At 40.5% G+C, this 27436-nt stretch overlaps 1 protein-coding gene across 4 annotated transcripts in view; it reads left to right on the top strand.

Annotated features, from left to right (window-relative positions):
* CHN1 (chimerin 1) overlaps positions 1 to 27436 on the top strand; it is a 183287-nt gene that overhangs the window by 39431 nt on the left and 116420 nt on the right. For 3 of the 4 annotated variants that reach the window (XM_060177688.1, XM_060177690.1, XM_016188858.2), the window contains exons 2-3: positions 15563 to 15601; positions 21352 to 21407. In XM_060177688.1, the coding sequence (XP_060033671.1) occupies positions 15563 to 15601; positions 21352 to 21407 (95 nt within the window). Of the gene's footprint in view, positions 1 to 15562; positions 15602 to 21351; positions 21408 to 27436 lie in introns of those variants that run through there. The other variant, XM_060177687.1, reaches the window with a different exon arrangement.

Consider the following 27436-nt stretch of genomic DNA (forward strand, 5'->3'; position numbering starts at 1 on the left):
AAAAGGCAGATAACTTCTCAGTTGCTGATGCAAAGAGTTTTGACCTTGTACACCCCCTGCAAGAGGCTCAGTGATCTACTAAGACCCTTAAGATCACACTAAGAAGTGCTATTCTAGGCATTAAAGACACAGCACTGTGAAAAACAGAAAGAACCCTAGTCTCCGTGACTATTGCATATTTAGAAGAAAGAGATAGAAAACAACATAATTTGGTAAAATGTGTTTTAGTTAGAGATGGATATTGAAGAGAAAATATGACAATAAAAACCAGAAAAATATGAGTGGTCAGGGTTTTGAGTCTGTCATTTTATACAGCCCCAAGGATCGGACTTAGGGCTTCTCAAATGCAAGGCATGCATTCTACCAGTGAGCCCTGAGAATCTAGAGTTAGCATTTTAGTGAAGAACTGAATGACTAAAATTTAAATGTTAACTTTTCAGTGAAGAACTGAATCATATGAGGATGGAAGCCAGAGAGATAGATACCTGGGAGTAATGTTTCAGGCCCAGGGAACAGTTAGGTGAAAGTATGCCCTGGGGGCCAGGTGGTGACGCACCTGTTTGAGTACAGATGTTACAGTGTGCAAGGATGGGGGTTCAAGCCCGGTAGTCTGCACCTGCAGGGGTAGTCTCCACCTTCATGAGTGGTGAAGTAGGGCTATGCAGGTATCTCTGTTTCTCTCTCTCTCTCCCTCCCTCCTCCTCCCTCCTCTTCAATATTTGTCTGTCTCTATCCCATAAATAAAGATAATAAAAATTTTATTAAAATAAAAGTGTGTCCTGTATGTTTGGCAAGGATGCCAGAGAGACTGGAGATGAGTGGGTGAGAAAGATAAAACAAGATGTCATCTTCTATTTTTATGCCTCCAGGTTTATTGCTGGGGCTTGGTGCTTGCGCTATGAATCCACTGCTCCTGGAGGCCATCTTTTTCCTTTCTTTCTTTCTTTCTTTCTTTCTTTCTTTCTTTCTTTCTTTCTTCCTTTCTTTCTCTCCTTTTTCTTTTTTTTAAATAACTCATTTATTTATTCATTCATGAGAAAGATAGTAGGAGAGAAAGAGCCAGACATCACTCTGGTCCATGTGCTGCCGGGGATTGAACTCAGGACCTCATGGTTGAGAATCCAATGCTTTATCCACTGTGCCACCTCCTGGACCAAAAAAGGTGGGACTGGCCATTTTTTTTTTTTCCATTGTTGCTGCTGCTGCTGTTATTGTTGTTGCTGGACAGAGGAATTAAGAGAGGAGGGAAAGACAGACAGAAAGACTCTTGCAGACCTGCTTCACTGCTTGTGAAGTGACCCCCATGCAGGTGGGGAGGCGGGATCTCGAACTGGAATTTTTTGAGCAGGCCCTTGCACTTTGCTTAACCCAGTGCACCACTGCCTGGCCCCCCACCAGGGCGCAGGTACGTCAGTGTTTCTGAATAACCAGGTGTGTTCACCACCCGGGGAGCTTGTGAAGAGGCAAGACTCCATCAGTAGGAGAGGATTGTGCCAGTTCTGCCTTTTTTTAAAAAAAATTTTTTAATATTTATTTTATTTATTGATTCCCTTTTGTTGCCCGTGTTGTTTTATTGTTGTAGTTATTATTGTTGTTGTCGTTGTTGGATAGGACAGAGAGAAATGGAGAGAGGGAGGGGAAGACAGAGAGGAGGAGAGAAAGATAGACACCTGCAGACCTGCTTCACCGCCTGTGAAGCGACTCCCCTGCAGGTGGGGAGCCGGGGTTCGAACAGGGATCCTTACGCCGGTCCTTGTGCTTTGCGCCACCTGCGCTTAGCCTGCTGCACTGCAGCCCGGCTCCCCATAGTTCTGCCTTTCTAATACATGACAAAATAATGCCAAAGTTGTTTCTTTTCTGACTCTGCCATCTTGTAGGCACTTGTGAAGAGTTTGGTTTTTATTCTGAATGACAAAGGAAGCCATTAAAGAGAATCTAGCAGAACAGTACTATTCTCCGACTCATGTTTTTATCATGAGCAACCATATATTAATAACAGTAGTGAGTTTGAAATCCGTAGTGAGTTTTAAAAAATACATTGATAACAGAGGTGTGTTAAAATTCAGGACTTTTCCTATTGCACCAAAGTAAAAGCCTGGGGATGGTGGGGGAAGAGTGCAGGTCCTGGAACAGGATGGCAGAGCCCTTTGTTATACCTTGGGGCAGTTGGCATGTACTTAGAGTCACTCAGCTCTGCTCATCTGTGGTTAGCACAGCATTACTTCCATCCCTGGCTTTGTCTTCTTTCCTACAGCTGTGAACTGCCCTCCTGTACATTTGGCTCTGCAGCTTATAATCGAAAGTAAACTTCTTCAGATTCCACTTGCCAACTTTCAGTGACTGGTTTTCCCCAGGCAAATGCAGCTTGAATGAGCATTACTAAATTATATTCAGGGATGCTGGGACTGGCAAGACAGCTCAACTGCTTTGCCATGTGTGAGACCTACGATCCAACGGTGGTGGTTTTCCCCTCTCTCTGCCTCTTCCTATCTGAAAAAGCTGAATTTGGAACAGTGAAACCGCAGCTAGCTGCAAGGCAATAGAAGAATGCTGTCATTCCCCCCCCCTCCCCCATCTCCTTTACTTGTGATATTGCAATGTTAAAATTGGAGTAATAGCCTTTTCCCATAAAATTTCATTTAAGGTCAAACTATTTTCTAAATACTTCTCTTTCTGAGAAAGCTTGAAATGCTGACATAAGATTTGTTTGTTTGTGGGGGCTGGGTGGTGGTGCACCAGGTTAAGCGCACATAGTGTGAAGTGCGGGGACCCTGGCACTTCCCGATCGAGCACCTGGCTCCCCACCTGCAGACCTATAGTCACTTCACAAGTGGATGTTTATCTCTCCCCCTTCTGTCTTTCCTTTCTCTCTGTCTTATCCAATAACAACAACGAAATGGAAAAAAATGGCCACCAGGAGCAGTAGATTTATAGTGCAGGCACTGAACCCCAGTGATAAAAACGATTTGTTACATTGGTAATTGACTGCTCTGGGCAGACTTTTCCAGAAAGAAAGAGTGAGAAAGACAGAGAGATGGGGGCAGGGGGGGAGGCAACAGCATGAAAACTTCCTCCAGTGCCATGGGGCCAGGCCCACAGCTGGGCTGTGCACATGACAAAGCAGGCGCACTGTACTGGTCAGCTATTTTACCCTCCTGAAAGGTTGCTGTTTTACTCCTTGTAGGTAAAATGACATTAATTGTTATTATTGAGGAATCTTAGCTCTTCTATGAAATTATGTTAAAGAATAATGCACATTGGGAGTCGGGCGGTGGCGCAGTGGATAAAGCACACGTGGCACAAAGCGCAAGGACCGGCATAAGGAGCCCGGTTCCAGCCCCTGGCTCCCCACCTGCAGGGGAGTCGCTTCCCAGGCGGTGAAGCAGGTCTGCAGGTGTCTGTCTTTCTCTCCCCCTCTCTGTCTTCCCCCCCTCTCCATTTCTCTTTGTTCTATCCAACAACGACGACATCAATAACAACAATAGTAACTATAACAATGGAACAAGGGCAACAAAATGGAATAAATAAATATTTAAAAAAATTAAAAAAGAGAATAAAGCACATTGAATACTTCCTAAGACTGAGAACACAGTCATAAATGCCTTTTAAAACAATATCCTTTTTATCTATATTTATTTTCCCTTTTGTTGCTCTTGTTGTCTTTTATTGTTGTAGTTATTGTTGTTGATGTCGTTGTTGGATAGGACAGAGAGAAATGGAGAGAGGAGGGGAAGACAGAGAGGAGGAGAGAAAGATAGACACCTGCAGACCTGCTTTACCACCTGTGAAGCTACTCCCCTGCAAGTGGGGAGCTGGGGGGCTCGAACCCGGATCCCTACGCAAGTCCTTGCGCTTTGCGTCACCTATGCTTAACCCGCTGCGCTACCGCCGGGCTCTTCATAAATGCCTTTTTAAAGGGAAAATACCTAAAAGGAAAATATACAGCTGAGTCATTGCTAAAAACTTTGGTGTATAAAGAAGACACAGGCCAGGAATAATCTGTTCCAAACTTGAGTAACAAGGAGAAAAACTTTTGTTGTTGTTGTTGTTGTTGTTATTGTTGCAACTTTTCCTTTAAGGAAAGAGTAGGAAGGATATATTATGTATCCACTAAAGAAAGTATTTGAGAGGGAGTCGGGTGATAGCACAGCGGGTTAAGCGCAGGTGGCACAAAGTGCAAGGGCTTGTGTAAGGATCCCGGTTCAAGCCCCGGCTCCCCACCTGCAGGGGAGTCGCTTCACAAGCGGTGAAGCAGGTCTGCAGGTCTTATCTTTCTCTCCCCCTGTCTGTCTTCCCCTCCTCTCTCCATTTCTCTCTGTCCTATCCAACAAAAACGACATCAATAACTACAACAACAATAAGAAAAAAAACAAGAGCAACAAAAGGGAATAAATAAATATAAAAAAATCTAAAAAAAAAGCATTTGATACAGTTGAGTTATAGTTCTTAGATAACTGACTAGAAAGATCACAGTTGCATTTATAAAAATAAAACTCCTACAAAGATATTTCATATACGAAAAAAAACAAGGGCAACAAAAGGGAATAAATAAATAAATAAATATTAAAAAATCTAAAAAAAGTATTTGAGACAGTTGAGTTATAGTACTTAGATAACTGACTAGAAAGATCACAGTTGCATTTATAAAAATAAAACTCCTACAAAGATATTTCATTTTTCATGTCTGACTAAAAGGTTATATTGCCAGGGACTCATGAAAACTGATCCAGTTCTTGTTCACATCTCAGAAAATAATTTCAGGGTGTAAACTCTGTCAGCCATAAGAGCAGATACTTATTAAGTGGATACAGGAAGCAAAAAGGAGTGAGTTAAGAGTGCAAGTAATCAACTGTATGCCCCCAAAGGGCCAGGAATGGGCAGAGAGAGAGATAATCTGGAGACAGGATTTTTATGGGTTTTCCTTTCCATGGTCCCTCTCTTCCCCTGGTTTGTAAGTATCAATTCAAATATGTACAGAGTTGATTGCCTGTGTTTTATTGTATTGACTTGAATGGTACTGGACAGGAATCTTTTTTTTTTCTTATAGTATTTTTTTTACAAAATTATTTATTTTTCCTTTTGTTGCCCTTGCTGTTTTTTCATTGTTGTAGTAGTTATTATTGTTGTTATTGATGTCGTCGTTGTTAGGTAGGACAGAGAGAAATGGAGAGAGGAGGGGAAGACAGAGAGGAGCAGAGAAAGACACCTTCCAGATCTGCTTCACCGCCTGTGAAACGACTCCCCTGCAGGTGGGAAAAAAACTCCCCTGCAGGTGGGGAGCCGGGGGCTGGAACCGGGATCCTTACGCCGCCCGGTCCTTGCGCTTGTGAGCCAAGTGCGCTTAACCCATTGTGCTACCGCCCGACTCCCGGGAATCTTTAGCTAATCTTGTGATGGGCACCATCTCTTAGGTGATGTTGATATCAGTGGGGTGTCTTTTTTTTTTTTTTTCCTCCAGGGTTATTGCACTGGGGCTTGGTGCCTGAACTACAAATACACTGCTGGAGGCCACTTCCCCCCTTTTGTTACCCTTGTTTATCTTTGTTGTTATTATTGTTGTCATTGGATAGGATAGAGAGAAATCAAGGGAGGATGGGAAGACAGAGAGGGGTAGAGAAAGATAGACACCTGCAGACCTGCTTCACTGCTTGTGAAGTGACTCTCCTGCCAGTTGGGGAGCTGGAACTGGGATCCTTACGCTGGTCTGTGTGCTTTGGGCCAGGCGCGCTTAACCCGCTGGGCTACCGCCTGACTCCCTCAGTTGGGTGTCTTTATCTTCACTTGTTCTGTGGTAGCTGCATGGTCCCCTCTATCTTGGGACTGTCTCCAGGTCTACCTACACAACAGAAGTCTAAATTGTTGGTTATAGTTAAAATGATCATCAGATATGTTTCTTTTGTGTTGATATGTATTGGGTTGTCAGAAAAATCCCGACTTATTAAATGTGACATGACTTTCCAACAACACACCCAAAGATATATTCCTTAAAGGCTAAATTACAAGGACTTAGTAATAATTAATTTACTTCATTTTAATTTTAGACACTGGAAATGTAGAGAAATCAAGTGGAAGGGTATTCTTTATTTTTGCATGTTCTACTTTTACAGGGGAGGGTTTCAGGAAATACATTTAAAGGCAAATCTTTACTGAAGTAACAAAATCCATCTAAGTACTGTGCACTGACCACTGCACCACAGGAGCGCCTAACCTAACAAAAGCCATATGGGAGCCATTGGAAAATGTTGAAATGTCGAGAGATTTAACAGTAGTCAAATCATGAAGTTCTCTGTTAAAAAAAAGCTGTGGTTAAGGGGGCTCATTTGAGGACTTTCTGTCAATATGCCAACATATAGAGGTCAACACCAGAAATTATCAAATCCTTTTAGATCAGAAAATAATACCCTTACCTTAGAGTTAAGTGAACTGACCCAGTTCTTGTCTATAGCTTTTTTGTTTCCAAGCACATAGAGAAAAGATTTATGTAAGCAGGACTTTGTTTGTGTAGTCTGCTTGCTAGGTCTGCCAAGTTGGTTAAAGGAAACACTGGTTAAGACCTTAATAAAAGACCGTGCTTGAGTTTTAAAAAGGAGGTTTTCAAGCTGGGTTCACATTTCCTCTAGGAAGCTTTGTTGGGCTAAACTGTGGCTCCTTGGTGAAGAGTTGAGCATTGTATTTGTGGAGTATTTACTTTGGAAGATCTTTGATGAAGTTTATGTAAGCACTGTAGATGCGTAATCTCAGAAGCATTTCCCCGTATTTTAACAATTCTGGATCATCATTCCTTGGAGATTAAAAACAATTATCTTTGGTTTTAAAAATAGTTTATTTCTATCAGAATAATAATCATGACACATCACTTTTCAATTTGGAGCAGTTTTAAATGAATTTGTTTCTTCTAAGTGTGAATTTGACCTGATTTGGCCATGACTTTGCAAGGTGAATTTTAATTATCTTAAGTGAAATGCTTTCTTCCATGTTTTGAAGCATTTTCTAGGAAAACAGTTTAGTCAGGATGAGAGGTACCTAGAAATCTAGTGAAATTCTTGGTTTTCCTAGTTAGTTTAGTTATATGTGTTTAATTCTCACCTAATTTTATTGTGCATTTTGTTTTCTAAGGAACATACTTCATTTAGAGTAAGAATTTTAATTTCTTTGTTACTTTTCTAGATCTTAACAGTAGTTGTATCTATTATGAAGAGACTATTTTTCTTTTTTTAAATTTTTTTTGTATTTATTTATTCTCTATTTTTGCCCTTGTTTTATTGTTGTAGTTATTATTGTTGCTGTTACTGATGTCATTGTTGGATAGGACAGAGAGAAATGGAGAGAGGAGGGGAAGACAGAGAAGGGGAGAGAAAGACAGACACCTGCAGACCTGCTTCACCACCTGTGAAGCGACTTTCCTGCAGGTGGGGAGCCGGGGGCTCGAACTGGGATCCTTCCTCCGGTCCTTGTGCTTGTATTTTTTCTTTTTATAGACACTTTTTTCTTTTTTATTATTATCTTTATTTATTGCATAAAGACAGCCAGAAACGGAGAGGGAAGGGAGTGGTAGAGAGGAAGAGAGACAGAGAGACACACCTGCAAGACTGTTTCACCATTCATAAAGCTTTCCCCCTACAAGTGGCGACTGGGGACTTGAACCCAGGTCCTTGAGTATTGTAACATGTATGTACAATCAGCTGTGCCACCGCCCAGCCCCTATACCTTCTTTTAAACATTTACTTTATAATAGAATTTTTGTGGTTGCAACCCTGCATATTTTGGGATGTCAGTATTTAGTACAGAAACAGCTACAGGCAGGGGAATAGTTGTTATACTTTGCATTTTCTGATGACAGCAGTACAGGGAGTGTCTCGTCTGTTGGTTGAAAGATGAGTTTTCATTTGAAAGGAAGACGTGCTTCTTAATGTCAATATTATTCTTTTTACAGAATAAAAGTTGTTAATTTTCAAATGAAAGGCTGTCTGCAAAGAGCCATGCCTTAAAAAATTAATCGGGAGTAGCACAGTGAGTTAAGCACATGTGGCGCAAAGCGCAAGGACCGGTGTAAGGATTCGGGTTCGAGCCTCCAGCTCCCCACCTACAGGGGAGTCGCTTCACAGGCGGTGAAGCAGGTCTGCAGGTGTCTTTCTCTCCTCTCTGTCTTCCCCTCCTCTCTTCATTTCTCTCTGTCCTATCCAAAGACAACGACATCAACAACAATAACTACAACAATAAAACAACAAGGGCAACAAAAGGGAATAAATAAATATTTTTAAAAAATTAATCACAGATTTTGGTTGTTCTGCCCTATTAGTTTAAATCTCATTTAAAATGCAGTTAATATTTGAGGAAAAGGCCTTTTTTTTTTTTATTAGACTTCTGTTTAAAACCATTAGCAGTTTAACATTCTGGTCAGTTCTAGGATTAACTTTTACTTATCTTCATGAGTGGGAACAAGAGAGATTGTGAATGCCAGTGAGCTCTGGCATAAGCAGTGTCTGCTTCCATCTAGGGGCCTGAACCTTGCAAGTCTTGTTCTCTCCCATCATCAGGATGTCTCCCTGGACCTAGTACCTATTGTTACTATTATTATTATTTTCAACGATTTATTTATTAGTGAAAGAGAGAAAACCAGAGCTTCACTCTGATGATACAGGCAATACCAGCGATCAGATTCAGAACTTCGTACTCCTAGATCCAGCACTTTAACCACTGGGTGACCAATCTGTTATTACTATTATCATACACTGTTATAACTTTTTTATTTTTAAAATAGTTTTCAATTTATTTTGGACAGAGACAAATTCAGAGAGAAAAGGGAGAGAGAGAGAGCAGGAAAGAGAAAGAGACTTAGAGCACTGCTTCACCATTTGTGAAGCTTTTATCCCGTACAGATGGGAACTAGGGGCTTGAACTCAGGTCCCTGTACACTGTAATAATGTGTGTGCTCAACCAGGTGCACTGCCCCTGGCCCCTATTATTTAAAAGGTTAAATAGGTTTAAACTTCATTAGAGGAGCATTGCTCTAAACAAACAAATAAGATAATTATATAACGGTACACAAAAGATAGATGTAATAAAAACAAAAAACATTTTTGCTTGAAAATACTGATTTAAAAAAAGAAAATACTGGTGATTTTTGGAGGCATCCATAGATATATTGGTTGTTAATGAGATGTAATTGGATAGAGACTAAAGATTCACTCACGGGGGCTGGGTAGTAGCGCCCCAAGGTCAGCGCACATAGTAGGAAACTCGAGGATCCGTGATCGATCCGGGTTTGAATTCCCGGCTCCCCACCTGCAGGAGGGTCGCTTCACAAGTAGTGAAGCAGCTCTGTCGGTGTCTGTCTTTCTCTCCCCCTCTCTATCTTCCCCTCCACTCTCCATTTCTGTCTGTCTAATAAAACGGAAAAAGTGGACGCCAGGAGCAGTGGATTCGTAGTACAGGCACTGAGCCACAGTGATAAGCCTGGAGGCCAAAAAAAAAAAAAAAAGAAAGAAAATTAAGATTCACTCACTAATACAATGTTTTTTAAAAATTTTATTTATTCCCTTTTGTTGCTCTTGTTTATTGTTGTAGTTGTTATTGATTTCGTCGTTGTTGGATAGGACAGAGAAATGGAGAGAGGAGGGGAAGACAGAGAGGAGGAGAGAAAGACAGACACCTGCAGACCTGCTTCACCACCTGTGAAGCGACTCCCCTGCAGGTGGGGAGCCGGGGCCTCCAACTGGGATCCTTCTTCTTCTAGCGCTTGCCCTTCTTCCGTAGCCAGTCAACAGCGTCAGGTTGAGCCTGATGTAAAGTTTCGAGACCTCCTTTGAATCTGGAGAGGTGGCAGTCATTGACTATGCGGGTTCTTGCACTTTGCGCCACGTGCGCTTAACCTGCTGCGCCACCGCCCGACTCCCACTCACAGTGTTTTAAGCTACTCTTCATTCTTAGCATTAGGGGATTTGTAAGTAGAGTTAATCCTGTCAGTCAATAAATGAATACTCCTATGCGGCCTGGTTACTGTGTAGACTAATATATAAAGTGCTGTGAAAGATGTTATCTAGATATATCTCACTAAGCTTTAACACAGTCACTGAGCCAGGGAAATAGCCCACTTGGATAGTGTGCCGCTTTGCCGCGTGCTTCCCACCACATTGAAGGAAGCTCAGTGCTGTCATCCGACTTTGCCTTTCTGCCTTAAAAACAAAAGCAAAAATAAAACCAAAACAAAGAAACAAAAACAGTAATTGCCTCAAAGTACAGATACACTTTAAACTTTTTCAAAGAAAAAGATGAATGCCATTTTGGAAAATATTATTTAAACTGTCTCTATCCAATAAATAAATAAAGATGATTTTTTTTAAAAAAAAGAGAGAAGACACTATAATTTAAAAGAGAGAGGAAGAGAGAGAGAGAGAGAGAGAGAGAGAGAGAGGAAGAGACACATGCAGCCCTGCTTTGCCACTCGTGAAACTTTTCCCCTGCAGGTGGGGACTGGGGACTTGAACACGGGTCCTTGTGCATGGTACTGTGTGGGCTCAACCAGGTGCGCCACCACCCAGTGCCTGTCTCTCCTTCTCTATCTCCCTCTTCCCTCTCAATTTCTCTGTCTCTATTCAATAATAAGTAAAAATCTATAAAAGGAAATTATAAATAAGAAACAATGTTAAACCAAAGTCTTGTTTAAAACCTATACCTTTGTGTTTATGAAAACCAGAGAAATTTGGCATCATTTTTCATACACATCATAAAATATGTAAAAGCAAGATTTTGACACAGAATTCTAGCAATTAACCAAAAGTGGAAGAAACTCTAATTCAATTGTTTTCTGTAATGAAATGCTTGCTATTCAACATATCCAATGACAGTAAGGAGAAGTGAAAGGCTTCCTGAGATTCTGAGGGGCCATTCAAAGGAGTTGTGTTCTAAGCCTCTCAAACTGGGAATATGATTTCTCTGGGACTGGATTCATTTTAAGAACCCACTCAGAACCATTAGTACTTCCAATGGAGTTGGTTAAATGGAGTTTTTCTCTGTCTGAATTAGTTTCTGTTTTTCTCTTCTTACAAATGACGTAAATTTTTCATAGTTTCTCCTTCACATACATCTTTTAATTATATAATTAGATACGTAGGAAAAATGAAAAACAGCATCCAAAGAAGCCTTCTCAAAACAATAGGAAAAATGGGCAAATATGTATGTATATGTGTGTGTGTGTGTGTGTATATATATATATATATATATATATATATATATTTATAGAAATAACAGTCAAGGGCCTGGTGATGTCGCACCTGATTGAGCTCACAGGTTATAATGAGCAAGGACCCAGGCTCAAGCCCTTAGTCCCCACCTGCAGGGGGGAGGCTTTGGGAGTGGTAAGCAGTGTCTTCCTGTTTCTTCTTCCTTCCCCCTTCCCCTCGATTTCTGGCTATCTCTATTCAATAGATAAATAAAAATAAAAAATTAAGAAAAAAAGAAATCTAGGTCAGCCTCTGCTGAACTGGATAAAGATAAACAAAACAAAAGAAAACACAGAAAAAAAAAAAAGAAAAGAAATAATAGTCAACCCATATTTGTAATCTTGGGAGAACGAAAGCATTTTCCAAGGGAGGATATGGGAACATAGAGCTCTCTGGTGGTGGGAATGGTGTAGAATTATACCCCTGCTATCTTATAATTTTGTAAATCAATATTAAATAACACCAAGGCCTCAGGTACCTGTTCCATATAATCAATTTATTTCTCTCCTGTGGTTCTAGAGGTTACTGGTTATTTGCCATCCATGGGAGAACTTAGAAGGGTATTGCTCAAAAACATTCTCTGTGATTTGTGGTTGAGATGAGGAACTTAGATCAGAAAGGCTGATACGGAGACCATACTGTTCTTTAATCTGTGTATGCCCGTGACCAGGGAGGCGGATCAGTGTTAGAGGACAGGCTTGCATATGTCACAGGCTTGCACCTCACATGCCGGAGCAGAGCTCTCTAGCCAGTCTCACTCATACAAACCAGTACATAAATGTAAAATAAATATGTTACTCTGCAGTTTCCATCATTTCTCCTTGTCCTTCTGCCTCATGTGTGCACATGCATATTCACAAATCTCTCACAGAAATGTTCAGGCTAATTTATTTGCTATTTGTTTTCTGTATAGTTTATAGATACCCCTCTCTATTTTATTTTCTTGAATTTATATGTGTAGGTTTTTGCTTAGAATTATAAAGAAAAACCAGTCTTGTTACTTTTCTACTCGTGAGAATTTACTGCTGTCTCCCTTCCTAGAAGGCATTGTCTACAACCTATGATTTTGGAATACATTTCTTTCTTCATATTTTGAATCTTTAAAAGATAATGTGTGTGTGTTTTTCTTATTGTAATTATATATATATTTATTTATATATATATATATATATATTTTTTTACCAGCGCACTGCTCAGCTCTGGCTTACATGTGGGGGATTGAATGTCCAGCCTCAGAGCCTCAAGCTTGAGAGTCTTTTTAAAAAAGAATTTATGTATTTATTCGTGAGAAAGATAGGAGGATAGAGAGAAACAACCAGATATCAGTCTAGTACATGTGCTGCTGGGAATTGAACTTGTGACCTCATACTTGAGAGTCCAGTGTTTTATCCACTGTGCCACCTCCTGGACCATGCCTAAGAGTCTTTTTGCATAACCAGTATGCTGTCTCTCCCACCTCCACATCATCCTTATACCAAGAAAATTCAGTGTGCCAGAGAGACTAAGGTCAGAGACAACACCCACCATTTGCCTTATGCTGGACCAGCATCTGTTCTCTCTAATAAATCTCTATGTCTTTGATGCTAGCCTGGATCACTCATTTTAGTTAATCCATCCTCAGGATCATTTTAGGAGTACCTCCTACTGGAACCTTGGGCCACAGGTTCATTTGATGAGGGAACACCTCAGTTTTGAATCTGAGAAATCAAAGATCAGGGTAATGGTTCTTTTTCTTTCAGGTGGATTTTGAGCTCTAGAAAATTGGTCTCCCTGACTAATTCTGTTCGTCAAGCTGTTGAGTAATGCTTTTCTAAACCACCCAACCGTCCCTTCCCTGTATAGTGGTACACCCACTCTTTGCCTAACTAAAGAAAAAGTCAGGTAGCTCTGTGCTACAAAAAGATCCATGCTAAGATGACCTAAGGTCCCTTCTTCTAAATATAAAATAGACTGTCATAAATTTTAATTGCTTCCCTTCAAAGAATATTTCATTTTATCTCTGCCTTAAGAGATATCTGTCACATACTATTTAATTTTTATTTATTTATAAAAAGGAAACACTGACAAATCCATAGGATAAGAGGGGTACAACTCCACACAATTCCCTCCACCAGAACTCCATATCCCATCCCCTCCCCTGATAGCTTTCCTATTCTTTACTCATCTGGGAGTATGGACCCAGGGTCATTATTGGGTGCAGAAGGTGGAAGGTCTGGCTTCTGTAATTGCTTCCCCGCTGAACATGGGCGTTGGCAGGTCGATCATACTCCCAGCCTGTCTCTCTCTTTCCATAGTGGGGCGGGGCTCTGGGGCAGTGGGGCTCCAGGACATATTGGTGGGGTTGTGTGTCTAGGGAAGTCTGGTTGGCATTATGTTAGCATCTGGAACCTAGTGACTAAAAACAGAGTTAACGTATAGAGGGATTGTATTTTAAAGGTGGGAGTGGGCTACTAAATGTTTTGAGGTTACAAATGGTTTTTTTTTTTAATGTTTTATGTATTTATTTTCCTTTTTTGTTGCCCTTGTTTTTATCATTGTTGTGGTTATTATTATTGTTATTATTGATGTTGTTGCCAGATAGGACAGAGAGAAATGGAGAGAGGAAGGGAAGACAGAGAGGGGGAGAGAAAGATAGACATCTACAGAACTGCTTCACCGCCTATGAAGCGACTCCCCTGCAGGTGGGGAGCCTGGAGCTTGGACTGGGATCCTTACGCCGGTCCTTGCACTTTGCCACGTGCGCTTAACCCACTGTGCTACTGCCGGACTCCCAAGGTTACAGATGTTTTTACCTGAGTTCCATGTTAAATTCAGGCTTCTCAAGGAACTTTCCAAGAATTTTTTGCTTCCTTGTAGGCCAAGATTTTAGGATCAGATTCCTTTGTTTTTAAAAATACTATTTATTTGTTTATTATTGGGTAGAAACAGAGAGAAATTGAGAGGGGAGGAGAGATAGGAGAGAGACAGACACCTGTAGCCCTGCTTCACCGCTCATGAAGCTTTTCCCTTGCAGGTGGGGACCAGAGGCTTGAACCTGGGTCCCTGTGCACTGTAATGTGAGTGTTTAACTAGGTGTGCCTCCAGCTGGCGCTAGGATCACATTCTTTAATGGAGTCATGTGAATGCCAGCAGTCAGGTGATGCAGTTGAACACACATTTGCCATGTCTGCTGGTTTGGTGGCTGTCTTGCAGGCAGAGCTTGGTTTGGTAAAATCATCTATCATTCAGCTGCAGATGAAAAACCAGACTGCAGTGGCCTTCTTTTCCCCTCTAATTCTTCTACCTCCTTCATGTGCCCGTATTCCTATCTCTTTGTGTTGTCTCTTCCCACTGCCTGCTGCATCTACACTCATGTAGAGTTTAGGGAGATAGCTGTGAAGAGCAACGTTCGCCTCCTGTTCTTTGTGGCTTCATAAGTACACTCTGTTCCTTTGAAATGTCTATTTCCTAATTGTCCAGGGTGTATGAGGTTTAAGATCTGTGTACCTTGCTGCTTTTCTCTCCTGGAGATTATAAAACCACTTACACTGGAATTCCCTAAATGTGATGCGAGAAAATATCAAAATGCCTTTCCAAGAACTGAAATTGTTATCTAGTGAGTTTTACTGAACAAGAAAAAAGTTCAGCGATCTTTCAGAGAAATAATCATAGAACAAAGCCCAAAGAAGCAGAAGTTATTGACTGCTTCTTCAGTCATTGGGAGAAATGAGTGGCAGCAGTTAAAATTAACTTTGATGTCTCTATGTAAAAACCAGCTAAATAAAAACATCAAGTTACTTTGTTGAACATTTTGGTAGAACTGTACCTCGGGAAAGGACCAAGACTAAACAGTCCTTGTTCTTTGGTACCAAGCAGTGCCTAGGAAAAAAGAGACATCAGCAAAATATATGTAAAATAATTAGTGATAAAAATCACTAATTTGGGAGTTGGGTGGTAGCGCAGCAGGTTAAGCGCACGTGGGGCAAAGCATCCCGGTTAAGCACGTGGCGTTAAAGATCCCGGTTCGAGCCCCCAGTTCCCCACCTGCAGGGGAGTTGCTTCACAAGCGGTGAAGTAGGTCTGTAGGTGTTAATTTTTATTAGTGTCTGGGTGGTGGCGCTCCTGGTTGAGCACTCATGTTACAATGCCTAAGAACCCAGTTCGAGTCCCTGCCTGCAAGGGGAGAGCCTCACCAGTGGTGAAGCAGTGTTGCAGGTGTCTCTTTGACTCCCTCCCTCTCTATCTTCCCTTACCATCTCAATTTCTGGTTGTCTCTGTCCAGTAAATAAAGATAATTAAAAAAAAAATTTTTTTAATTGTAGGTATTTGGGAGTGTTAATTTGATGTTTTTAATCTTTCAGATACAGATGAATATAGACCACCTGTTTGGAAATCATACTGTAAGTATACAAATAATTTAAAATGAGGTTATTGCACTTTATTAGTAATATCCAATATTATATCATTAAATGTATCAATTCATTTTCATTTTGTACGTATTATATTTCAATAGTTAGCAAAGTATCACAGGTACAGAATGTAACAATTTGCACTAAGCATAAAGATTCAGTCCATTTTGTATTAGTTATTGAAAATTTCTCAGCAGGGGTTAGGAACAACATGGAAAAAGTAATTTTGGGAAGCAGAAATGCTTTCCACAAAACCTGGTTTTGGTTTGCATGTTTGAATGCATCTCATTCCTTTGGACTTTCACAGAATTCCATATAGTGGAACTTGAGAAAACTTGTTGAAAATTGCTGGTAAAACTACTACAAGGAGAAGCTAACTAAGAATTCAACTATTTGTTTTATATTTTTAATATTTATTTATTTCCCCCCCCTTTTTTGCCCTTGCTTTTTTGTTTTTATTGTTGTTGTAGTTATTGTTGTTGTTATTGATGTCGTTGTTGCTAAGACAGAGAGAAATGGAGAGAGAAGGGGAAAACAGAGAGGGGGAGAGAAAGATACCTGCAGACCTGCTTCACCGCCTGGGAAGCGACCCCCCTGTAGGTGGGGAGCCAGGGGCTCGAACCAGGATCCTTATGCCGGTCCTTGTGCTTCGGGCTACGTGCATTAACCCGCTGCCCTGCACCTGACTCCCAACTATTTGTTTTTTTAGCAACTGATTATTCTCAGGTGCAGGTTCTTCTTCCTGCAAGAAGAAAATATAAATGATGATAAGTCAGGAGCTATCATGATGAGTGGGTGGATGAAAAACAGAAAAACAAAGTGGTCCCTTTTTTTAAAAAAAAGAAATTTACTTTCTTATAAAAATATGAATTATTTTTGCAATATAAAAGAAGTAACATTTGAATTCCTTATTGCTCTCAAAGCTGTGAATTAAGAAAATAGTGTCACTGAAAGAGTTTGTTTATAGGCCTCTACTGCCTCTTCCCTGATTCCTAAAGAATCATGCTTCATCAGGTCAAAGTTTCCCTGGATGATTTAGACTTAGAAATCTGATTAACATAAAGTAGTTTTAAAATGTCCATAAATGTGGTGTGCTGGCTGACTGGCACATACTTTGGGGGAATGTGAAATTGCACTCCTGAGACAACTGTCTTATTAAACAAGATTTACCCCCCCCCAAAAAAAAATACATGAACATTACTGGCAAAAAAAAAAAAATTCTGTAAATTCTTGTTTACTGAATGCAGACCAGAGTGTCCAACCTAAGAAGCCTGATATTTAAATATAGATTATTAAAAAAAATTCTTTTTTTGGGGGGTCATTCCTGGGGCTTCATCATCCGGGATAAATTTTTCGATAGAAAGAGAGAGGCAGAGATGGGGAGAGAAGGAAAGTTACCACACACACCACCAAGCTACCCTCAGAGCAGTGGGGGCCGGTTTCAAACCTGGGTTGCATGCATGGTAGACCAGATGCACGGGTGAGCTCTCTGCTGACCCATTCACATCCTTCTCCCCTCTCCCCTTTTTCTTTTAAATCAAGAAAAGATTGTTTTCGTAAGACTGTCATTTCAGGGGTGTAGTTTCAGTTCTTCACAAAATATGTGTAAAGGCAGTTCAGCCACCACCAGTGCCGACTCCCTCTAGCAGAGGCTGCTGCCTCTTGCTCCCTGCTGACCCTCTTCCATTAACTCTGCAGTGTCCTCAGATCTACACCTAACAGGTTAAAACTGAATATATGCTTCACACTGTAACATCTTTCCAGATGGTGAGTCGTTCTAGATTTTGTTAGTTGTTAAGTGGCTGGAATTTGTTAACTGAGGTAGCAGCAGTTCAGATCGACATTAGCTTTGTGTTCCCAGCACAATTGGTACTTTCATTTTTATTTATTTATTTTAAAAAATATTTATTCTCTTGTTGCCCTTGTTGTTTTATTGTTGTAGTTATTGTTGTTGTTATTGATGTCATTGTTGGATAGGACAGAGAGAAATGGAGAGAGGAGGGGAAGACAGAGAGGGGGAGAGAAAGATAGACACCTGCAGACCTGCTTCACCGCCTGTGAAGTGACTCCCCTACAGGTGGAGAGCCAGGGGCTCGAACCCGGATCTTTACTCGGGTCCTTGCGCTTTGTGTCACGTGCGCTTAACCCGCTGCAGCTACCGCCCACCTCCCGGTATTTTATTTTATTTTTTAAGTCCTCACTTTTGCTTAGTTATAATAAACAAAATGCGAACAGTCTCTAGAAGCATCACCATAGATGTTTTCCCCCTCACCCCTGCTGCTCTGCTGTCTTTTTGTGTCTGGGAAGTATAGTTTAAGGGACGTATACAACTGACTAACCCTAAAGATTTTTTGTCTCATCTCACTGGTTGGAAGTCGCTTTCAGTTTTTAATCTGGGTGGGTGGGTGGAGGGAGGGCACGGCAGACAGTCACCTGGTAGAGCAAGGACTTGGGTTAGTGCCCCTGGTCGCCACATGGAAGCACCTTAAAAAGGGCTTTGTCACCTGCAGAGGAGCGGCTTCACAGGCGGTGAAGCAGGTCTGCAGGTGTCTTTCTCTCCCACTCTTTGTCTTCCCCTCCTCTCTCCATTTCTCTCTGTCCTATCTAACAATGACAACAATGACGACAACAACAACAATAACTACAACAACAATAAAACAACCAGGCAACAAAAAGAGAAAATAAAAAAAAAGAGCTTTGTCTCTAATTCCCTGTCAGTCTCTTTACTTTCTATCAGAAGGAATAAACAAGATGTGTGTGTGTGTGTGTGTGTGTGTGTGTGTGTGTGTGTGTGTGTGTGTGTGTGTGTGTGTGTGTGTGTGTTGGGGGCGAGGGGGAGAAGACAATAGTTTTCCAGGAATGGTAGAATCACACTGGCAGGAAGCCCCATGAGTCAGATTCTCTTCTGCCTTTCAGTTTACCTTTGCTCTGACTTGTCCCTTGCACATTTTTTACATATGACTGTTTATGAGAACTTACTGTTACTGAGTCATGGTGATGTGGTTTTCCAGAAGAATACTGATTACTAAATCTAGTATATGGAATTGATCTTTTTGATAGGTGTTTTCCTGCTTAGCTCTGGCTTATGGTGGTGTGGGGGATTGAACCTGGGACTTGGAAACCTCAGACAAGAGAGTCTCTTCGAATAACCATTATGCTATCTCCCCCACCCTTTTTGATAGGTGTTTATTGAACTCATATGCTATCTTCTCTTACACAGTATCCACAGTTTTCCGTTACATATTGCCTATTAAAATAATTAAAACATTTTTATTTATAAAATGGAAACACTGACAAGACTATAGGATAAGAGGGGTACAATTCCCACCATCAGAGCTCCATATCCCCTCCCCTCCCCTGATAGTTTTCCTATTCTTTATCCTTATGGGAGTATGGACCAGGGTCATTATGGGGTGCAGAAGGTGGAAGGTCTGGCTTCTGTAATTGCTTCCCCGCTGAATATGGGCATTGGCAGGTCAATCCATACTCCCAGCCTGTCTCTCTTTCCCTAGTCGGGCAGGGATCTGGGGAGGCACACTGGTGAGGTTGTCTGCCCAGGCAAGTCCACTTGGCATCATAGTAGCATATGGAACCTGGTGACTGGTATTGTCTTCAAGTCACCATCATGGCTCTGCCCCCCCCCCCAATAAATTTTAAAAGCAGATAAACCATTAGTAATTAGGAGGCATATATCTAACAATTACTTCTTCCTGAAACAGAATTGTAGCCTTGGAAATAAATGACAGCAAAAGAGGAAAATTTTTTGTGGTACAATCCTTATTTTTTCATGCTTATCTTAATGTTTGCTTATTGTATTATTGATGTAATTAAGGTCAATCAGGCGCTAAAATATTTCTGTTTGAATCAAAATCAACATTTACTTTCTCTTGTAATTTTTTTCTTTGCCACTGGGCATTTCAATGGTATTCATGACTGCATGATTTCCCGGTTCTTAAAAGATTCCCCCCCCCTTTTTTTGTCTCTAGGGTTATTGCTGGGGCTCAGTGCCTCCACTGCTTCTGGAGGCTATTTTTTCTCTTTTGTCGCCCTTGTTGTTTAGGCTTTTTAATTTTTTAATTTTTTTTTAGAAATAGGGTGAGAGACAGGGAAAGACTATAGTACTGCCCCATGACTAGAGACAGTTTCTCTTTGCATGGTGCTCCTATGTGGTGGCCAGGACTCAAGCCCCGGCCCTGTGCATTGCACTGGGTGAACTAGCTCCTGACCCTCTGGTATTTTTTTGTTGTTGTTTGTTTCCTTTACTAGAGCACTTTTTACCTCTGGTTTATAGTGGTGTGGAGGATTCAATCTGGGACCCCTTTGCATAACCATTATGCTATCTGCCCCCATGCTCAACCCTGTAATTTTTACTGTCTTTTAAGACTGCCATCCAGTTGTCACAATTTAGTGTTTATACTTTTTTAAATAAATTTATAAATAAATAAATTTAGTGTTTATACTTTTTTAAATAAAACATTCTCCTTTTTTTTTTAAATCAGTGTCTCTCTCTTTTAACCTTTTATTTATAATTGGATTGAAATGGAGAATTTGAGAGGGAAGGGGGAGATAGAGAAGGAAAGAGAGACACCTGTAGCCTTGCTTTACCACTTATGAAGCTTTCCCCCTGCAGGTGGGTCCCTGCACATAGTAACATGTGTGCTCAGCCAGATGCACCACCACCTGGCTTCTGAATGCATTAATATCCCTATTTTACAAGTGAGTTAATGTAAGGTTTAGTGTGCAATGCTAGTTGTAGGGCCCTGGTATTCACTATAGAGAGTGTATGTATAGGTTACACCTTTCAGCTCTAATCACGTATGTCTATATGCTGATTGTATATATCTGCGTATGTCCTTATAATGTGTATGAGTGAATACGGCCAGAGGTGAAGTTGACAGTTGACAGGTCCAGTTAACATTTGAGTGATTCATTGTCTGGCAATCCTAGATATCGGGTATATTGCTATTTTACAGAATATCTTAAATATTTAAACATACGTCTTTAAATTTAATTATATGTACAAAACAACATAAGCTTAGATGTACTTAAATACCTTTCTTTCTAGTTAACTGCATATTTTATTCGTTCCTCATTTTAAATAAAAAGCCCGAGATGAGGCTTAAAGATTATCAGTATAATTTTTTCTGACCCATTTCGAGATTCCCTTAAAGGGAGCCTTTCTTTAGTCAGATTCTTTTAGTACCTGATTTCTTTACTGCTGTATTCTCTCAGTTGAATAACTGTTGGTAACTGTGGTGTTGAAATTTTGTCTTAAGGAGCGATTGTCTTTGAATAGAGATGTTTGCAATATAAATGGGGGTCAACTGTGTATCTTACAGTCTGTAAATCTTAGTTTAGTTTGACAATATGTGCTTTAAAAGTATATAACCATTATTGACTTGTATCAGAGACATGCTTTATGTATTACATCCACAAGGAATTGAGGAAAATAAATGACCAGATGATGTAGAATAGAGCCAAGTATCCTGTACTAAATGTTGTAAAAAGGTAAAAAGATACTTAATATGGATTGTGACTTTTCTATTAATTTAGTTTGATTTACTTGCTTTGTTCTTTTTTTTTTTTTACTTGCTTTGTTCATAACAACTTGTAATTGAATAATAAATAGGGTTGTACTACAGGTTTCCTCTTAATATAAAAGGCATCCAGCTTGTGATGTCCTAACATATTCAGTGGTTCTACTTCAAGGAAACTAAAACACTTTATTTTCTACATTGTAGTATATCAGCTGCAACAGGAAGCTCCCCATCCTCGAAGAGTCACCTGTGCTAATGAGGTGGGTGTGATAGGGCCGCTACAGTGAGTCGGGTCTCAATTATCCGTTTCTCAAATTCTGACATTCTTTCAAAAACAATTTATTTATGATCGGGTCACAGAAATTGAGGAGGAGATAGAGAATGAGAGAAACACCTGGAGCACTGCTTTACTGTTCATGACACTTCTACCCCCCGTGCCGCTGGGGATCATAGGCTTGAGCTTGTCCTCGTGCACTGCAGTGTGTGTGCTCGACTCTGCCCCCAGCGCTGGCATTCTTAAGTCAATGACTTGGCTCCTTATGGGACTATTCATTTGCCCTAGTAGGTATTATGAAACTGTAACTTGAATGCATTTTTAAAAAACATTCTTTACTCATTTGAGATAATTTCCATATTTTAATAGACTCTTTAGGACACAGTATAGAATAAAAAAGTATACCTTAAGTGACATTAGTCTTCTTACAGTTAATTCATGCATTCTTCTTCCATTGCTTAGTATTTAATCTTTACTTTTTAAAATATTTATTTACTCCCTTTTGTTGCCCTTGTTGTTTTATTGTTGTTGTTATTGATGTCATTGTGTTGGATAAGACAGAGAAAAATGTATAGAGGAGAGAAGACAGAGAGGGGAAGAGAAAGATAGACACCTACAGACCTGCTTCACTGCCTGCAAAGCAGCTCCCCTGCAGGTGGGAAGCCAGGGGCTCGAACCAGGATCCTTACTTTTTATTTACCAGGATCCCTAATCTTTACTTTTTAAAACCAAGTTCAAAGTCATGCTTATAGCATTACTGAAATAATTTTTCCATTAAGAAGATTTGTCATAATTTTAAAAAATGAACAGAATACATGCCCAGGTCACAGAATATGGCATGTGGTAGTATATGAAAGGATGTTAAAGTTTATTAATAATAGAAATGTGAATGATGATACACAAGCCATTTTCCCCTTTCACATTGGTCAAACTCTAAAAGCTGAGAATATACTTAGTGGGTAAATCTGAGAAAGCAGACGCTGCTCTCCTGCTGATAGAAATGTGAAGTTGCAGCTCTAACTGTATAAGGATTTTATGATGTCTGAGAGGCTATACCTGTATCTGCACTACCAGTCTCAATTACAAACCTGACCCTGAGCAATTAATTACCTGTATGAATACAAAATATGCCTTTCTTTCTTTTCGTTTTGTAAAACCAGAGCACTGATGGGCTCTGGCTTATGGTGGTGCAGGGGACTGAACCTGAGATTTGGAGCCTCAGGCAGCATGAGTCTCATTGCATATCCATTATGTGATCTACCCCCCCCCCCCCCCCCCCCCGTCCCTGCTCAGTTTTTCCATTGCAGATTTTTTTGTTTCTTCATTTAAATTGTAGCAGTCTCCTTGGGTTTGGCTTAATACTATAGTTAGAAGTCTAGGTAACATCTATGATTTTTTTTTTTATGGTCTTAGCTCTAATGCTGAACTTTTATATCAGAACTAAGACTTTTTAAGAAGGAGGGATGATCTCACTCATAGACAGAAGCTGAGAAACAAAATCAGGAGAGAAAACACTCAGCAGAACTTGGACTGGAGTTGGTGTACTGCACCAAAGTGAAAGCCTCTGATGCACGGGGGGTGGGGTGGGGGTGGGGGTGTTGCTGCTGCTCAGGTCCTCGAACATGGTGGCAGAGGAGGACCTAGTGGGGGTTGAATTGTCATGTGGAAATATTATACATGTAAAAACGATTGTATTTTACTATTGACTATAAACCATTAATCCTCCAGTAAAGAAATTTAAAAAAAAAAAAAGGACTAAGATTCTTTTTGCAGGTCTGAATCTCTCAATATTCCTGAGATCAGCACATGTAATTTCTTATTTTAAAACCTGAATTATTCAACTGTTAAATCACAGATTACTAGAGGCAGAACTCTCAAGCAGAGAAGTTTTGCTGTACTTGGAAGAAGCTTTAAATCTCCCTTGAATCTCTGCATGTACTCCCAAGAAACGGAATATAGCTGGAGTAAAATGAAATATGATCAGACTTTAAATTTCTGAGCCTCAAGTTAGCACTGATGGTGCTTGTTAGTTATGACTTTGTTTTCCTAACCCATGTCACCCTTTTTCTTTCTGCTCAAACCTCTAACACCTTTTCCCTCTCTTAAGTCGCAGCTCATAATCTCAGTATATATCTTTCTCTTTTTTTCAAATTTTCTTTTAAAATATTTATTTATTTCCTTTTGTTGTTCCCTTTTTATTGTTGTAGTTACTATTATTGTTGTTATTGATGTCATCGTTGTTGGGTAGGACAGAGAGAAATGGAGAGAGGAGGGGAAGACAGAGGGGGAGAGAAAGATAGACACCTGCAGACCTGCTTCACCGCCTGTGAAGTGACTCCCCTGCAAGTACCCCTCTTATCCTATGTTTTTGTCAGTGTTTCCTTTTTACAAATAAAATAAAATAAAATAAAATAGAATTGAGGAAAAGAAATGACCAGATGATGTAGAACAGAACCAAATATCCTGTACTGAATGCTGTAAAAAGGTAAAAAGATACTTAGACGGACTGTGATTTTTCTATTTGTATTTGCTCTTGTCCTTTCACTTAATTTAGTTTGAAATTAAATTTCTAGGCGAGACCTTAAACTCCAAACTACGTACCCAGTTGCCTATTATACATCCCCCCTCAGATGTCTAGTGGTTATCAGCTGACCTTTCCCCTTTCCCCAAACCAGTCGTTACCATGGCTTTCCACATCTCACTTAGTGACAGTTCCTTACTTTCAGCTACCCAGCTAATAAAAATGGCGTCCTTACCCCTTGTTTTCTCTCCTACACACTCCCCACTGTCTGGGTCCGTGCAGAATGCGCATACAGTATGTCCTGAGTCCTACTATGCCTTACTGTCTCTATGGCTACCATTCAGGTAATACCCCACTGTCTGGGTCTGTGCAGAATACGTATACAGTATGTCCTGAGTCCTACTATGCCTTACTGTCTCTATGGCTACCATTCAGGTAATACCCCACTGTCTGGGTCTGTGCAGAATACGCATACAGTATGTCCTGAGTCCTACTATGCCTTACTGTCTCTATGGCTACCATTCAGGTAATACCCCACTGTCTGGGTCTGTGCAGAATACGCATACAGTATGTCCTGAGTCCTACTATGCCTTACTGTCTCTATGGCTACCATTCAGGTAATACCCCACTGTCTGGGTCTGTGCAGAATACGTATACAGTATGTCCTGAGTCCTACTATGCCTTACTGTCTCTATGGCTACCATTCAGGTAATACCCCACTGTCTGGGTCTGTGCAGAATACGTATACAGTATGTCCCGAGTCCTACTATGCCTTACTGTCTCTATGGCTACCATTCAGGTAATACCCCACTGTCTGGGTCCGTGCAGAATGCATATACAGTATGTCCCGAGTCCTACTATGCCTTACTGTCTCTATGGCTACCATTCAGGTAATACCCCACTGTCTGGGTCTGTGCAGAATACGTATACAGTATGTCCCGAGTCCTATGCCTTACTGTCTCTATGGCTACCATTCAGGTAATACCCCACTGTCTGGGTCTGTGCAGAATACGTATACAGTATGTCCTGAGTCCTACTATGCCTTACTGTCTCTATGGCTACCATTCAGGTAATACCCCACTGTCTGGGTCTGTGCAGAATACGTATACAGTATGTCCTGAGTCCTACTATGCCTTACTGTCTCTATGGCTACCATTCAGGTAATACCCCACTGTCTGGGTCTGTGCAGAATACGTATACAGTATGTCCTGAGTCCTACTATGCCTTACTGTCTCTATGGCTACCATTCAGGTAATACCCCACTGTCTGGGTCTGTGCAGAATACGTATACAGTATGTCCTGAGTCCTACTATGCCTTACTGTCTCTATGGCTACCATTCAGGTAATAACTATTGAAAAGGCTGATACTCACCAAAATCTATTTTTTCTTTCCATGGAAATTTGTCTGAATTTCCCCAGTTGTTCTTAGATAGCTATTATCTATATGACATTTTTCTGTGGAACAGAAGTGAATTTTTTTTTTTTTTTTTTTTTTTTTGCCTCCAGGGTTATCACTGGGGCTCTGTGCCTGCACTACAGATCCACTGCTCCTGGAGGCTATTTTTTCCCTTTTTATTGCCCTTGTTGTTTATCGTTGTTGTTACTATTATTGTTGTTATTGCTGCCATTGTTGTTGGGTAGGACAGAGAGACATCAGGAGAGGAGGGGAAGACAGAGAAGGAGAGAGAAAGATAGACACCTGTAGACCTGCTTCACCTCATCGCTGATTACTGTTACGTACTGACTAGACTATGGCTCGCCTTTCACTCTCTAAAACTCAAGATGATTTATTTCATTATTTATGTTCACATATCTCCTGGGTATTGTGATGGATGATCCGTTAATTAATATTTACAATATGCTTAGTAGCTGGGAAATATTTTTGAATGCTAAATAACAGCATTAAATTGTATCAAGTCTCAAGCCAACATTTTAACAGAGGTCTGTCACCTAAGAGCCATTTGTTCTATTTTATGTTATTTATTAAACTTTAGAGCTTTATTGAGTAAAATTTACAGTATAGTCTTTTTTTTTCCCCACATCACTCCTGTTACCAAAGGTCTTTATCATAAATGAGTGTAGGATTTTATTACATGCTTTTTCTGTATCAGTTGATAAGATCAAGTGATTTTTATCTTTCTTTTTAAAAATTTTTTATTTATAAAAAGGAAACATTGACAAAACCATAGGATAAGAGGGGTACAACTCCACACAATTCCCACCACCAGATCTCCGTATTTCATCCCCTCCCCTGATAGCTTTCCTATTCTTTATCCCTCTAGGAGTGTGGACCCAAGGTCATTGTGGGATGCAGAAGGTGGAAGGTCTGGCTTCTGTAATTGCTTCCCTGCTGAACATGGGCGTTGACTGGTGGATACATACTCCCAGCTGCCTCTTTCTTTCCCTAGTAGGGTAGGACTCTGGGGAATCGGAGCTCCAGGACATATTGGTGGATTGGTGGGGTTGTCTGTCCAGGGAAGTCTGGTTGGCATCATCCTAGCATCTGGAACCTGGAGGTTGAAAAGAGAGTTAACATACAAAGCCAAACAAATTGTTGACCAGTCATGGACCTAAAGGCTGGAATAGTGCAGATGAAGAGTTGGGGGGGGGGGTCTCCATTTTGTAGCTAGCTAGTAGGCCTATTTTAGTTATATTCCAAAGGGCCTGTGGCTATACTAGTTTTTTTGTTGTTGTTGTTCTTGTTGTTTGTTTGTTTTGCCTGAGCCTGAAATCTGATATGCAGGTGGATCCTAATTATTGTCTGGGGAAATGATGTCATGGTTGGCAGAAGGATCAGCAAGATGGATCAGGGAAGAAAGTAGCTCCCAAATAAAAAAGGGGTATAAATATTGTTGATTGTAAACCCCATCGATTTGATGTGATCTGGGGCCCATATTCAGCTTAGGAGCCTGCGTGACCTCTGCATCCCCCTAGATCTGAGCTCACATTATATATAGGAACATTCCAAGCTGCCCCAATATCAGGACCCATCTTCCTCAGGTATAGCAAAGAGTATATTGTCCAGCCTCCCTTTGGAGGATGGAACATTCTCTACCATTGTTGATCCAAGTTGAGGGCAAGGTCTTATGGGGTCCCACAAAGGGGTCTATTGTGTTGTTCCTGATAGAAATTACTGGTAACAATGGAGAGAGGGATTTAATTGAGATCTAGGCCCATCATGTCTGTTTGGGAATCTCAGGACTCCCCGAATAGGGCCCCAGCTGATGGGGTGACCTTATAGTGACTAAAGAGTCATCATTCAAGTATGCCAGTCTCTTGCCCTTACTCACCTTTTGCAGTCCTTGCTTTGCTAAGGTTAGCTTTGGAGTGAGTGAGAGAACTATAATAGGAAGTAGGTGAGGAGGGTATCTAAGTCTAAGTAGACACTGTTTTCATTGTGAACTTTATACTGACTCTATAAAGACTATTGTGTATTTTTGCTTTCAGGTATATATTTTGCCCTAATTTATGGATACATGTGAACATATGCTTTA

This window comes from Erinaceus europaeus, chromosome 18 (genome assembly GCF_950295315.1).
Source record: "Erinaceus europaeus chromosome 18, mEriEur2.1, whole genome shotgun sequence".
NCBI lineage: Eukaryota > Metazoa > Chordata > Mammalia > Eulipotyphla > Erinaceidae > Erinaceus > Erinaceus europaeus.